General features: G+C 43.6%; 2 protein-coding genes across 7 annotated transcripts in view; one reads left to right on the top strand and one right to left on the bottom strand.

Annotated features, from left to right (window-relative positions):
* The window catches only part of LOC137436963 (mitogen-activated protein kinase kinase kinase 20), a 145,324-nt gene extending 143,580 nt beyond the window's left edge, over nt 1–1,744 (bottom strand). For all 3 annotated transcript variants that reach the window (XM_078786570.1, XM_068131217.2, XM_068131226.2), the window contains exon 1: nt 1,593–1,744. In XM_078786570.1, the coding sequence (XP_078642696.1) occupies nt 1,593–1,627 (35 nt within the window). In that variant the 5' untranslated portion in view covers nt 1,628–1,744. The remainder of the gene's footprint in view (nt 1–1,592) is intronic.
* The window catches only part of WDR75 (WD repeat domain 75), a 150,650-nt gene that overhangs the window by 56,583 nt on the left and 78,260 nt on the right, over nt 1–15,807 (top strand). Inside the window, exons 1-6 of one of the 4 annotated variants that reach the window (XM_068131202.2) lie at nt 9,088–9,420; nt 10,126–10,255; nt 10,963–11,028; nt 13,107–13,227; nt 13,397–13,521; nt 13,657–13,727. In XM_068131202.2, coding sequence (XP_067987303.2) covers nt 9,323–9,420; nt 10,126–10,255; nt 10,963–11,028; nt 13,107–13,227; nt 13,397–13,521; nt 13,657–13,727 — 611 coding nt within the window. In that variant the 5' untranslated portion in view covers nt 9,088–9,322. Of the gene's footprint in view, nt 1–9,087; nt 9,421–10,125; nt 10,256–10,962; nt 11,029–13,106; nt 13,228–13,396; nt 13,522–13,656; nt 13,728–15,807 lie in introns of those variants that run through there. The other 3 variants (XM_068131210.2, XM_078786600.1, XM_078786596.1) reach the window with 3 other exon arrangements.

Raw genomic sequence — 15,807 nt, 5'->3', positions numbered from 1 at the left:
GGAAACATGGCTCATTGTAAAGAACTCCATATGGGGAATAGGTGTTGTTAACGATGACGTCATTGGTGCCATAATTATGACGTCATAATTCGACAGGGACAACGCTTAGTCTGATCAGTTTGAAATGTATTGAGTGTGATCTATGCAACAATTATATTAGAGAATATAAATGTATGATGTCATCGCTCACGTGGTCTGGCAGCCATATTGGATCAAAGAAAAAAAATGTTCAAAAACAGAAGAGTTGGCTCGCAACAAGTTGACTGCGCAGGGTAAATATTCTATGAATACCATCTAGTTATAAGATATTGGTTCAGCACTGGGAACCTGAGACAAAGAGTGTACCAATGCAGTGGAAGCACCAGACATCTTCATGCGAGAAGAAATTCTGCACTCAGTCCTCAGCTAGCAGGATTCTGGACAACATCTGGGATTCAACAGGGTGAGACTGATCGATACCATGTTGTACGAGGTACAAAACTATAATCACTCGTCAGTATTATTCTGACTTGCTGATCCAGTTGCGTGAAAGCCATCTGGGAAAACCGCTTGGTAATGTTGACAAGTGGTGTTCTGCTGTTGCAACACAATGCGCCAGATTTCACAAGACCAGAGTTGCACAGGCCATCATTCGCCAGTGTGGGCTTGAACTGTTGAACCATCCACCGGACGGCCCAGACTTAGCTCATATGTGTTCCACATGTGAAGTCGATAGTTTCAAGACGATGATTCCTTGATGTCCACCGTTGAGGATTGAGTTAGACAAGCAGTTCGATCATTTAAATTATCAGGGCAATGCTAATTTGAAGAACAAATGGGTGATTATGTTGAGAAATAAAGTTGAAACTAGTTATCCTCTTTCTCTATACACAAATAAGAAGAACCACCTTTGGAGGCCATTTTCCCCCGCAGAGCAGGGGTATGGCCGGATGCCCTTGCTGCTGCCAACCATGTTAGTCGCCCCTTGCTGCTGCCAACCATGTTAGTCGCCTCTTGCAGTCGACCAGTGAACTGGTACTCAATTTGCCAACCTCGGAAGGATGAGCAGGCTGAGTAAACCTCCCTGGTAGTTAATTCAGCGGTCGACCGGGATTCGAACCCAGGATCCTCGGATCCCAAGCCGGCACCCTAACCGCTAAGCCAACACCTGCCACTCTATATGTGAGTTGCAAAACATTTTGAACACCCTCGTGTCTCCTAATGCCCTGGTATTACATGTTGAAGTATGAAGTATGCTAGCTCGGAATGTCCGTTTTTCATGCTAAAATATGTACCATTTCCTTCTGTCCTTGTCTCAGGTGTTACATACGAGGAACGTTCATAAAGTTAATGAACGACTAACTCACAACAGTCCAAGGCAAGCAAACGTTGAACTTCTCAAAGAGTTCGTAAGCCGACATGTGGTTAGGAAGAATGAAATAAAAGAAGCACAAAAAAGATCATGCAGCCATTGTAAGGCCAGGTGGGAAAGAGGCCGAAGCTGCAAGTCAGAGTTCCTTCGCCGCAGCTTGGCCGGGGTTTCCCATGCACTTGTCTTACTTTGTTCGGGTTTTGTCCACCCCATGCTTCACCGGTCGCAAGACAACACTTACCGCTCTCCTGCTGAGCCCCCACCTCGCCGAGGCATTGCAAGTGAAGCCCACTCCGCTCTGGTTCTTTATCAGGATATCCGTTTCGGCAAACTTGTCTGGACGTGGACTACAGGAGGACGTAACTTCGGGGGCGTGTCTCCCAACCTGCATCTTTGACGTGACCTCACGTTGTTAGACGTAGGTATGCACACGTCAGCCTGATGGCAAAAAAGAATTCCGGACTCACGTTCAACAACAGCCGGACTCACGTTCCACTGAATCGCGGTTGGCAACGGCATTTGCGGTTCAGAACTGCCTCACTTTTTTGTATTACATAGTCAAGGTTCGTGGAAGAAACACAGAATGGATCAGGACGCAATATAACAAAATGAACAACAGAAAGAGAAGGGAAATGCCAATAGTAACAGCAGGGAGAAAATTAACGGAGGCGGATAACAAAGGATGCCTGGGTAAGGATGAGGGGTAGGGGAGAATGAAAGATGGATACAGACGTTATTTTTTAAATGTAGGTGGGGGTGAGGGGGGGTGGGGTTAACGGATGTAGAAAAGATCATCGTTTTGGATGGGGGAAGACCTACAGACCTGGAGACCTGTCCTGGAAATCAGGAAGGAAGCTTTGGTTTGAAGAGAATGTGGAAATTGGTTCCACAGGTGGGAAAGATAGGAACGAATGCGTGGAGGTGAGCAGTGGTTCTGGATTTGGGGAGTTTCACGAGAAGGGAGAAGGCTGCTTGTGGACCTGCAGAAACCTGGGTGGCTGGGGGCAGAGGGTTTTTTTTTTTTGTATACAAGATCGAGGCTCATGTAAGAGCTAACATCAATCACAAAAAAAAACCGACACAAAACATACAATAAAGGGAGTGGGAGACAAGATGGGGAGAGAGAGGGAAGCACACAAGTACAACAGCAGAGAACAGGGACATCGGGAGATCTGTGGGAGGGAGAGGGCTTGGGGAGAAAAGAAGTCAGCAGGGAACAGGGGCATCGGAAGATCTGTGGGAGGGAGAGGGCTTGGAGAGAAAAGAAGTGAGCAGAGAACAGGGACATCGGAAGATCTGTGGGAGGGAGAGAGCTTGGGGAGAAAAGAAGTCAGCAGAGAACAGGGACATCGGGAGATCTGTGGGAGGGAGAGGGCTTGGAGAGAAAATAAGTCAGCAGAGAACAGGGACATCGGAAGATCTGTTAGAGGGAGAGGGCTTGGGGAGAAAATAAGTCAGCAGGGAACAGGGACATCGGAAGATCTGTGGGAGGGAGAGGGCTTGGGGAGAAAAGAAGTCAGCAGGGAACAGGGACATCAGGAGATCTGTGGGAGGGAGAGGGCTTGGGGAGAAAAGAAGTCAGCAGGGAACAGGGGCATCGGAAGATCTGTGGGAGGGAGAGGGCTTGGAGAGAAAAGAAGTCAGCAGGGAACAGGGGCATCGGAAGATCTGTGGGAGGGAGAGGGCTTGGAGAGAAAAGAAGTCAGCAGAGAACAGGGACATCGGAAGATCTGTTAGAGGGAGAGGGCTTGGGTAGAAAAGAAGTCAGCAGGGAACAGGGACATCAGGAGATCTGTGGGAGGGAGAGGGCTTGGGGAGAAAAGAAGTCAGCAGGGAACAGGGACATCAGAAGATATATGGGAGGGAGAGGGCTTGGGGGGCACGGGAAGGGGAGGGGGGGGGGGTGGTAGAGGTATAAAACGCATGGACACTGCTAGAACTTCCAGGAAAGAAGTCGGCATTTCATAAAAAGTGGATCTGGGAGTGAATTAACGGGGATAGAAAAGATCAACGGTTTTGGATGGGGAGAGAGAGATGGTGGTGAACAGCTGTTTTAAAGACCTGGGGGGAGGAGTGGGATTGAAGAGCGTGAGGGAGTTTGTTCTAGAGGCGGGAGAAAAGAGGAATGAAAGAGTGAAGGTGAATAGAGAGTCTTGATTTTGGCAGTTTCACCATGAGAGGGTAAACCAGAAACAAGAAAGGATGCAGAAGAAGAAAGAGAAACTCCCGACCTGTCTGCGATGGCAAAGTCATGGGCTCATCGACTCAGCTTCATCGTGGAAGATTCCAAACATCTTGAAGACCTTGGTTCCCACGGCATCAAGCTGAGGAAGGCGTGAGGCAGGGGAGCCACACAGTTGAGGTATCAACACCCAATCAATTTTCATGGAGACGACTTCATGAGTGAACTGTGAACAACAGTTTCGGTCATTGTAATTCTGAAGTGCAATTGTATTCCGAGCTCCTGCTACAGATCTCGTCTCCATCCGACGTCTCTGTTGTTTGTTCCACTGTGTACATCTGGAAGTCCAGCATATACATCAGCAGGAGACACGAATTTCTTCGTCTACACCCAACGCTCGGATCTACCTTGAAGTTCCCCTATTCATACCTGGTTGATTGAATTAAACGTGAGTTAATTTATACTAATTAACATGCATGACTAAGATCGAGGATCCAATACTGATACCGAGGAGAATCTATCGCATTGTTACCTCAATGGCCCACACCTTGTCTTGTGGTTCAGCCGAGAAGTTTTTGAGCCAAGTTTTTTTTTCTTGAACCGTCTGGCCAGGTCTGACTGAAAGTGATTTAGGCACAAATTAGTAGTTTGCTCAGGGTGCCGGCGATAACTCCCCTACTAATTGCGAAAGCTATGCCATGCAGATGTGTAGCGTCCACCGACTTGGTGTGCTTCCAGATGAGGATGGCACACTTTGTGATGCAATTCAAACAATTTTTCTCAAACCTCAACAAAACAGTTCAAATGTAACCTCTACCTGTACCATCCTGCCAGAGAATGCTGAGAATGCTACTAGGATATTTACCAAGAATGGGTATGGGAGGTATTTATAAATGAGACCTCCTTTGACATAAATACTCCCTGGGGGAGAAAAAACTTGTTTGTTAAGTGAAGAGGGGAGGGTTTTGCATTTGAGTCCGTTTGTCTTTTTGTCTGTTTGTGTGTCTGTTCTATTGTCTCTTTGATTGTCTATTTGTCCACACATCATTTGCAATGGTCTACAATGGACTACAATTTTTACACGTTATCTTCATTCATTCATTCATTCATCTCTATAAAGTACTAGCAGAAGTACCCGGCATTGCCGGGCGTGGGAGGGGGTAGGGGAGGGGAGGGGAACGGGGGGAAGGGGAGGAGAGGGGGGGGGGGGAGGGGAGAAGAGGGGAGGGCCAGTCAACAATGACGTTGCAGTTCTCATGGTCGGAGAGCAGCAAAACAATCGCGACATCGTCCTACATCTTCGCAACAGCACGAAGTGGATTTTGGAGACTCACCGATCCTGTGACGCCCTCCAGTACCGGCGTTGCCGGGCGGGGGAAGGGAGACCCGTACATTCCCAACCCGTACATTCGCCCTCTCGACTCAAGCTCACTCGGACAAAAGCCTCGCACAAATTACACCGTGAAGGCCCAATGGCCATGTCTATGCCACAAATCAAGTACGTGAGCGAGTCGGGCGCACTGAATTGAAAATATATAGAACGCTCATACTCTGTGAAAAGTGAAGCCGCCGTGTCGCCATCTTGGTTAGCATGACTCGACCAACTCGCTTCGCGGATCTCGTTTGTTTTGAACATGTGAATTACGTGCGAACGCGTAACTGTGAGTTTATGGCGGCAAGGAACATCACGTGATCACTCTGAGTGAATCAGCGCGCTGCTCTGCCACCACCTCAGATTCCGTGTATAATATTCCTCGCTGAAATGCGCTGAGGTAAATATGAATAAAAAATATGGATCTCGTAAAGATGAAAGAAAAAAAAACCTATGTGGTGTGAATGGCAATGTTTCTCGCTGAAATGTGAAAAAACGCAATCGCTTTTCGCACTGAAATACGTGCGAACGCGTAACTGAGTTTATGGCGGCAAGGAACATCACGTGATCGCTCTGAGTGAATCAGCGCGCTGCTCTGCCACCGCCTCAGATTCAGTGCATAATATTCCTCGCTGAAATGCGCTGAGGTAAAAATATGGTAAAAAAATATTATGAATTTTTTTTTTTTTAGGTCGGCCATGTTCTTCCCAGGCTCAATGGCCATGTCTATGCCAAATATCAAGCATGTGAGCCTCTCCGTTTAGGAGTCTATCGGTAACATTACACACACACACACACACACACACACACACACACACACACACACACACACAAACTGTGTTTTATATATATAGATGCATAATTAGAATGCGAGTGTGTCTATAAAGTATGTTCGACACAATTAAAATGTATGTCTATAAAATACGTACACCAAAACCGCACATAACAAGTCCGGGCAAGGGCATGCAATGTTTGAATGCTCGTTCTAGTTTATTATTTATCTTCCTGCTGTTTTACCTTGGGCTAGATGTTGTGCTTCTTCTATATTAATTTGATTGTACAACATCCCTTAGATACTTCTCCACCGTTAGCTCTCATCTGTTATTTTCTGGAAAGTGGTTTAAGCAAGCAAGTGGATAGGATAAGCAAGGAATCAAAGATTTGAGGTGTGCAGTCAGCCTGGATAAGGTTACTGGAAGAAGACGTACGTACGTACATGCTGGAGTTGCTGGGGAGGGTCAGAGGACTCAGACACCAGACGGAGTACTATTGGAGGTTAAACAGTTCAAAATAGAGAGACTACCGATCTGCCTTGTGGTGTGAGAGCAACAGACACTGTGCTTCAGCTTCATCACAAAAAATTCCAATAATTTTGGGAGCTTTATATTCCATGGAATGCAGGAGAGACAGATGCGATGCTGTGGCACCAGCCCATAGCAGAGAGCAGTACTCCATTGAGATATGGACAAAGGTCTTGTAGACTGAGTAGCTCTAATTTTGCAAGGAAAGACTTGGATCAATGAAAAATGCCAGATCTGTGACTGACTTTGGAGACCATCTTTGCAATATGTGGTCAGCCCAGGAAAGGTCATGGCTGATTAAATGGTCATCTTGGTCTACCTACTGTTCTTCTACTGTTCATCTTGCTTTGTTATATTCTTTTCACTTGTTTTTCCTCATCAATTCTTCAATGAGAAGGGGTTATAACCGCCCTCCGCCCCCCCACCCCCCACCCCACTCCCGCAACCCTCTAGTCTAGAGTGTTTAGAGTCTAGACCCTAATTTTTTAATGCAGTGAAAAAACTTAGGTACATAACATGTGATGAAGGTTGTGGTCAAGTTTCATCGAAAGCATGTGTAGTTTCAAAGTTTCAAAGAAGAGAGCAAATACCTATTTTGGGGGAGGGGATCAAGCCCCCTCCCCTTACACCCCTTTAATGAGCGCAGATTTTGATGTGGTAAATAAACCCTCGTTAGGCATCAGATGTGAAGCTTGTGGCCAAGTTTCATCAAAATCGTGTGTTTGGTTCAAGCGATAATGACTGAAGTGTTTATAGACTCACTCACTCACTGACTTAATGACTGAGCCACTCACTGACTCATTCACTGACTGACTGATTCAATGACTGACTGACTGACTTACTCACTGACTGACTCACTCAATGACGGATTCACTCACTGACTGACTCACTCACTGACTGATTCACTCAATGACTGACTGACTGACTCACTCACTCACTGACTCACTGGCTAACTCACTGACTGACTCACTGACTGACTCACTCACTGACGGACTCATTCACTGACTGACTCTCTGACTTACTCACTCACTGACTCATTCACTGACTGACTCTCTAACTCATTCACTGACTGACACTCTGACTGACTGACTCACTCACTGACTGACTTACTCACTGACTGACTCATTCACTGACTGACTCACTCACTGACTCACTGACTGACTCATTCACTGACTGACTCACTGGCTAACTCACTGACTGACTCACTGACTGACTCACTCATTGACGGACGCATTCACTGACTGACTCTCTGACTCACTCACTGACTGACTCACTGACTGACTCACTCACTGACTGACTTACTCACTGACTGACTCATTCACTGACTGACTCACGCACTGACTCACTGACTGACTCATTCACTGACTGACTCACTGGCTAACTCACTGACTGACTCACTGACTGACTCACTCATTGACGGACTCACTCATTGACGGACGCATTCACTGACTGACTCATTCACTGACTGACTCTCTGACACATTCACTGACTGACTCTCTGCCTCATTCACTGACTGACTCATTCACTGACTGACTCTCTGACTTACTCACTTACTGACTCATTCACTGACTGACTCACTGGCCAACTCACTGACTGACTCACTGACTGACTCACTCATTGACGGACGCATTCACTGACTGACTCATTCACTGACTGACTCTCTGACTCACTCACTGACTGACTCACTGACTGACTCACTCACTGACTGACTTACTCACTGACTGACTCATTCACTGACTGACTCACGCACTGACTCACTGACTGACTCATTCACTGACTGACTCACTGGCTAACTCACTGACTGACTCACTGACTGACTCACTCATTGACGGACTCACTCATTGACGGACGCATTCACTGACTGACTCATTCACTGACTGACTCTCTGACTCATTCACTGACTGACTCTCTGACTCATTCACTGACTGACTCTCTGACTTACTCACTTACTGACTCATTCACTGACTGACTGACTGACTCATTCACTGACTGACTCACTCACTGACTGACTCATTCACTGACTGACTCATTCACTGACTGACTCTCTGACTCACTCACTCACTCACTCACTCACTCACTCACTCACCGACGGACACTGCTCGATCGCATGAGGTCCCCGGACTACCCAGTGAGCAATAAAACAAGTTGATAACGAAATTAAGTTTCCAACACATCATGTTTATCGTTACCTCAAAAAGATTACTTTTAGGTAACGTATAAGATTTAAAAAAGAATGATCATAAATCAATACAGCCAGAATGCAATTAATATTTAGATCAATTAATATGCGATCGTGTCATGCAATTCAGTGTAAAACCACCTTAGCTTAGATCATTTTAAATCTTAATGTTGAGGTTCTGGTCCTCTGGACATTAGAAACCCCAGAGTATATTTCGAGAAGTGAAATCCTATACTTAACCGGTATTTTCCTATTTCACCGGTATACGTGAGAAATCCTATACTGGAAGTAATCTGTATAGGCCTATAATTAATTGGTGATTAAGTTGGGGTGTGAATAATCTTTCCTAGCTATGATGGGCTTTAGCGCCCTCTGTTTTAAAATCCTTGTAAATGCTGACTGAGAGCAGAATATTTATTTAAATGGCGTAAACATCCAGATTTTCAGAAAAAATTAACAACGGGATTTTCATTAACAATTAACCATAAAACGATCAAGCGGTTATTCAATAAGCGACTCACATCACTGAAGCCCTGTGATTGTGAATTGCACGAAGATCAGTGGCTGAATTATTTCAATGGTTTACAGTTAAAATGTATATTTCCTGGTGTTTTACAAGCCTTGGTTTTTCTCATTACATTTCGTGAGATATTGTGTTTGTAGTTTCTTTCCGCTCCTGGCGAGGCGGTGTTGTTAAGCACCAGCATTCCCGAAGTAACCAACAATATTCCGGAAGTTTGAACGATCTGTCACGTTGTCCTCGACTATTTTTTTTATTTATTGTTTTTTACTTTTTGCCTGCATTTAATTATCCGTTCAAATTTATTCGTAAAGCGGAATACGTTGATAATATGGGATAAATGTAGCGTATTTCTATCTGCAAACCGTCACTGAACTGAAAAAGGAAAAGTTGGTTTTGTGAAGAAGACCGTGCGTGATGGGTTCCGGTTGTACCGAAGCTCCCTCCGCGCGGATCTTTCGTTGCGGTGGCAGCAGCATTGTGTTGCGACGGCCAGTCTTCTCTGTAGATGGAAAGTAGGTTTCGGGACGTGTGTGGTATTTGTCAGGGTCTTGTGTGAGAGAGAGAACTGAGATAAAGCGCACACGTGGTTGTGTTCACCCTGTCGCACATTGTTTGTGGATGAGAGTTTAAAGGCCAAGTCATCTGTCGGACGATAGTATTTCGTACAGTAAATTTTAAAAACGGGTGCCATTAAAATTATATATAAAGCTTGCGATGGAAATAGAACACCATTGGCATTACACTTTGATCATACACCGCCTGAATAACCCGCTCTTCAAACATGCACCGCCTGAAATGGTGTCATCTACATTACTACTTGTACCACTTCTTTTTTTTAAATATATATACAGTATCTTATAAATCAGACTTGTTACATATATTATGAGGGTGGTAAAACTGAGACGTGTGTGTGTGTGTGTGTGTGTGTGTGTGTGTGTGTGTGTGTGTGTGTGTGTGTGTGTGTGTGTGTGTGTGTGTGTGTGTGTGTGTGTGTGTGTGTGTGTGTGTGTGTGTGTGTGTGTGTGTGTGTGTATATATATATGTGTATGTGTATGTATGTATGTATGTGTATATATATATATATATATATATATATATAAATATATTATATGTTTTTTCTTGTGCGTGTGCATAATTTTGTTACTTACTATTAATAATGAATGTTCATTATAAACTTGTCACTGTTGTTGAAAACTCATGAACTTGTCCACTTGCAGGCATCTGGTGTGCGCATCAGGCGATGTTGTCAAAGTGTTTGCCACGACCACGGGACAATGCTTGCATGAACTCATGGGACACAAAAGTACGGTGACCGGTCTACAGCTGAACCCCAAAAACTTCATGCAGGTGTATATAGTGCTATGTCGGGGCCGTACACGAAATACAGGACTTTCTATTTTATTTTGGCACTTTTTTTAACACCACTGCCTCCCCCCTGTGCTGTCCGATGATGCTTCGCCTGACCCCTCCTCCTGCCTCCCTCCAAAATACCCTGCTCCAGAATAGCCTTCTCTCTCATATTAATACAAAATGTCCTCAATATGATTTATTCGGTGCCCATTCATGATATCGGGTAAGGTACAAGACGATGATTAAATGTTTACAATGTACAACATTTTTCTGAATGAAAGCCATTTTTGACTGCAAATATGGGTAACAAAGCGGGGATTATTATAAATTACAGATCATACTCAGATATTCTCCCAGACTGCTCCTTGATCTGGAGTTCAATATTGGACACTATTGCTTGATGGCATCTTGTAGCCATCAGATCCTCCCTGCAAACCCCCACTACCCTCTGACCCTCCAGGAAACACCCAAGTATCACATATTTTATGCATGACCTTGTAGGGCGGTGAAGACATTTGGGGTAATGAAACATTTCTGTTCTCTGCATACCCAATGGATTTCTTTTTCATGTTTAAAGCTCTCTGTACTTAAAAAGTGTTGAGAGAACCACCACCACAATATATGATAATTAAAATCTAGGGTTGCGATGTAATAAGTGCTCAGAATGTAAATGCCAATCAGTTTGCCCATCGTTTGTGCTGCAGGTGTATTCCAGTTCACTTGATGGCACAATCAAGGTTTGGGATTTCATGGATGGGATTCTCATCAAGGTAATCCTTGGTCTTGTAGCATTTATCTATTCATTCAGATAAAGAAAATTGTCTTCCTCTAAATGGCTCCTACTTTAAGTCTGCACTATTTGCTCATGACTAGTGCGGTGAGCTTATGCGATCGAGCAGTGTCTGTAGGTAAGTCAGTCAGTCAGTTAGTTAGTCTGTAAATACTCGAGTCATTGTCACTTGAACCAAACATGATTTTGAAGAAACTTGGCCACAAGCTTCATATCTGATGCCCAACGAAGGTGTATTGCCCACATCAAATTCTGCGCTCATTAACGCGGTCTACAGTGGAGAGGGAGTCTACACCAGTCCAGCTGCTGGATCATAGCATCATTGCTGGGGGCACAGATGTGCTGCTAATGCAGTAGTGACTCTGTAGTTAGATCAATGACTTGGAATTTATTGAGTGTCGGTGATAACTCAACTAATCTTCCCAAACGACACCGTGAGATCTTTAACGTGGCAGACAGGACGTCAACTTTAACGTCCATTTGAGGGATGGCACACACATTAATGCTTCATCCTACCTGTGAAATGCCATTATGACAGTTTATAGCTGAGCCGAGATTCAAACCCAGGCTAGACAGAGAGAGAGAGAGAGATGTATGTATGTATATATATATATATATATATATATATATATATATATATATATATATATATACATATATATATATATATATACATATATATATATATATATATATATATATATATATATATATATATATATATATATATACATATATATATATATATATATATATATATATATATATATACATATATATATATATATATATATATATATATATATATATATATATACATATATATATATATATATATACATATATACATATATATATATATATATATATATATATATATATATATATATATATATATATATATATATATATATATATATATATATATATATATATATATAAAATTTTATATATATATATATATATATGGTGTTTCGAAAAGATTGATACAACTTTGACTTCCTGCCCCTATACCGTTTCCCTTTTCAGGGTTTGGTGGTGTTATTGTGGTATTTGTTTCCTGGGATTTCTAGCTCCGTAGCTCAACTATGCCATTGACAGTGGAGCAGAAGACAAAAGTGGTGGCTCTGTGGTATGAGACTAAATCATATGTCGACACCCGCCGGAGGTTATGGTGGGAATACGACCTCAGACCATGTGACCACCTGAGGAGATCACTGAGAGGTACCTGAAAGGGCCTAAGGTCACATGCTTCTGCACCTTCAATGCCAGCTGGGGAATGCTAGGGCCTTACTGGTTTGAGAATGACAACAGCAGGACGGCGACGATCAACAGTGAGCGCTACTGGGCCATGCTCCAGAAGTTCCATAATGATCTAGGTTCTAGCCCAAAAGGTCACCGCAAATCAGCTCAGCATGACCTGGTTTATGCAGGATTGTGTACCCCGCATACAGCTGGTGACACCATCACTTTCCTGCAGCAGCTTTTCAGAAACCGCCTCGTTGCCTGGGTACCGCTCATGACTGGGCACCCCATAGCCCAGACTTGAACCCTCTGGACTACTGGTTCTGGGTGGCTGCCAAGGGCTCTGTCTACGTCAACCGCCCTGCCACACTGGATGATCTGAATCAGGAGGTGTCAGACTACCTCCAGACAGTGCCACATGAGACCTACAGGAAAGTTGGACAGAACTTTGGAGTCAGGATCAATGCCTGTCTGAACCGCTGAGGGGCACACATGGAGAACGTCAATTACAAGGATTTTGCGTAAATGCCAATTTCAGACCTTGTCCTCTCACCAACTCTAGCAGTGATTTACTGCAAGAGCAATCAGTGATAGAAAATACTATGTCATCAGCTTTCAAGAAATGTTTGGTTCATTGTTCACGTTCCTGAGGTTTCTGTTTCTTTGTAAATAAACGTTTAAAGTTGTATCACTCTTTTTGAAACAATATATATATATATATAGATACACACACACACACACATATATCTTTTTGGACTTGTTATTTTAACCAAACTGGTTATTTGGTAACTTGGTGTGCCTGCATGTTCTCAGACATACTTGGTGCACAGCCCACTGCAAGCTCTTTTCTCCTGCTCCTCGAAAGAAAACCAGCTCTATGTGTTGTGTAGGAATCTAATGGACCAGGATGAAGTAACGCAATATTACAATACATGTGAGATTGCATTAACAGTGATATGAAGATTGCCATTTAATATAGTAGGGAATCTCTTGCTTTTGTGTTTGTGCATTTGCATATGTTATGGATACCACTCGATCTCGTAATACAGAATGCAATGTCCAGGAATTGACGTCACACTTTCTGAACATGCTCTACTTCACAGCCCTTAACCACCTTGTCTCCGTGCAACTACCCAAGAGTACAAAAGAGATAGTCGAAGTTGAACAAAGAGATGTAATTCTTGAATCGGTGTCTAACACTGAGAAGACAATCGCCTTTAGTAAGCATGTGAGTACTTGGGTTGAGTTGTTTGAATGTTGTCATTGCAACAGTGAACCCTTTGTTGTAACTGCACTGCACAGACATTGTTGTACAGACTGCAATGATGGCCTCATGTTGTTGTCTCTGCTGTGTGTGGTGCAGGGTGATTATATAGCAGCAGTCATGAAACTGCAGTTGGGAGTTTTTGACTTGAAAAAGAAGAATTGGCAATGGTAAGAGTGATGGTTCTACCTTGTATATGGTTCGGTCTTTTCATTTGATGATGTTTTTACCATTTTCTGATGCTGTGTGTACTGTGCATCCCCGATGACGGACCTCTGGTAGCTTGTACCTATTGCTGTGTTTGAGCATGGGGAGTAATTAATGAAATCTATCTCTTCAGATTCTTCCCGACATCTTTGACCTTTGCTCCTTTCACACTTCATTCTACTTTTTTACATTTTTCTTTATTGATTCCAATTCCTGCCTTTTCTTTTCCATTAGCTAATTTTCTTCTATCTCTCTATGACTGGTCGTTTGTCGATGTCAAAGGAGAAGTGAATTCTTACAAAAAATAATTCCTGTAAGGCACACTTGGTTGTGCCTGGATGGGATTGAGGGTAAAGGAGTAGCGGCTGAAACCCAAATCCTATCCAGGTTCCTCCTGATGACTCCATCTTCACTCTTTCCTTATCAGAGTTCCTTCTGTTGACTCCAATGCACTATTTGGTCTTTCATTGATTTTATCACTTAATCAGCACTGAAAAATTATTATTCCTCTTAAAGCGCTGCCTGGTCATGTTTTAAACTTGTTTTTTTATTCTCACATGTTGGATTCATGTATTTGGTTTTGACTTGTCAGATTCCAATGCTTGGAATTTTTGGTTGTACCCCTGGACATGAAGTTGATGGAAATGAGGGGGTAGGAACCCCCCTCCCTCATGGGATAGGAAATGAGGGGGTGACGGAGTTTCACTGATTTTTAATTAGTCTATGTCTATGACGTATATTTTGGTATGTTAACCATTGCTGAGAGATAGCTTGGTGGTGGTAATCAGCTGTTTAATGTACCCACCCCATGAGACCTTTAGTTCTCAGAATATTTCCATATTATCTCTGCAGTCTTCACGTGCTGTGCCTACATAAAGACACATACGATCTTGGACAGCTGTAACTGCATTATGGCGAGTGAATGTTTCAGCACTTTGTCGACAGTCGACATTTGTGTTGCAGGAGCCCTGATGGTGGGTGGATAGCCAATGGTGTCCTGAATGACTGTGGCGTTACCTCGAGTCAGAAGCCAGTCCAGTTGCTGATTGATTGGTCTTCTTCCTCTGATATGTGGGCCATAACTCAGATGACATTCTTTCATCTTGTAGGCAAGGCAATGACAGTCAATGTCTAAACCTTCAGTTTGGAGTGGCCCCTCCCTTTGCCCAACATTGTATTTGGGCAGCATCATTGGTGAGGCACTGATGCTTCTCTTATTTTTCTTGTCAACAGTAGGCAAGGTTTTAGCTGGCCTCACATAAACTGCCTTGGCTTGGATAGCAATGCCGATGACTCTGTTGGATGTACCTTCAGCATTGCTGGTCTCCTCAAGTCGGCCAATGTTGCCCCAGTCTAACGTAGTGAAAACTCCAGGATTGGTGTTTGCTGGAAGGACGTCTTCTTTTGACACTGAGAGCTCCTGCAGACAGAGGGCTGTGTCAATCTCTTCCATTTGGGAGTAGGATGGTCGGAGTAGGATGCACTATGAACAAGTCCACTAAGGGTCTGTATGAGCTCTACATTTCCAGTCAGAGACTTGACTGCAAATGGCAGAATGATGTGTTTGGGTGGCTTTCTCTTGCCATGAGTGATAGCCTATATCAAGTCATGACCAAATGAGCTTACAAACAGTTGAACTCTGGAATGCATGGCCGTTGTCCTTGGTACCTGTCAGAAAATATCGTAGAAAGAAGGTGAAAGATTCTGGGATAATGGGTCCACTCTCCTCTGCTTCCACTACCAGTGGGGGTCAGGCTTGGGGAAAATCTTGCTTTCTGACATGCCTTTGCTATAACGTCTTCTGCAGTGAGAGATTTCAGGGTCTGCAGCTCCGCTTTTAGCACCTGCTAGGCCTTGGCAATTTCAGTTATTGACAAGTTATCAGGATGGAGAAGAAATTTCCCTTTCTCATTGGCGAAGATGTCTAGGGCTTCACCAAACTCGCTTTCTAGCCTCCAGTGGAGGTGCTTCTGAAAGGAGTCCTTTCACCTTTCAACTAGAAAGAGAAATCAGATTGCAGACCCTCGCCAGCACGTGTTTTCA

This window comes from Myxine glutinosa, chromosome 1, assembly GCF_964187855.1.
Source record: "Myxine glutinosa chromosome 1, kmMyxGlut1.1, whole genome shotgun sequence".
Lineage (NCBI taxonomy): Eukaryota > Metazoa > Chordata > Myxini > Myxiniformes > Myxinidae > Myxine > Myxine glutinosa.
This window is presented reverse-complemented; position numbering and strand designations above follow the sequence as displayed.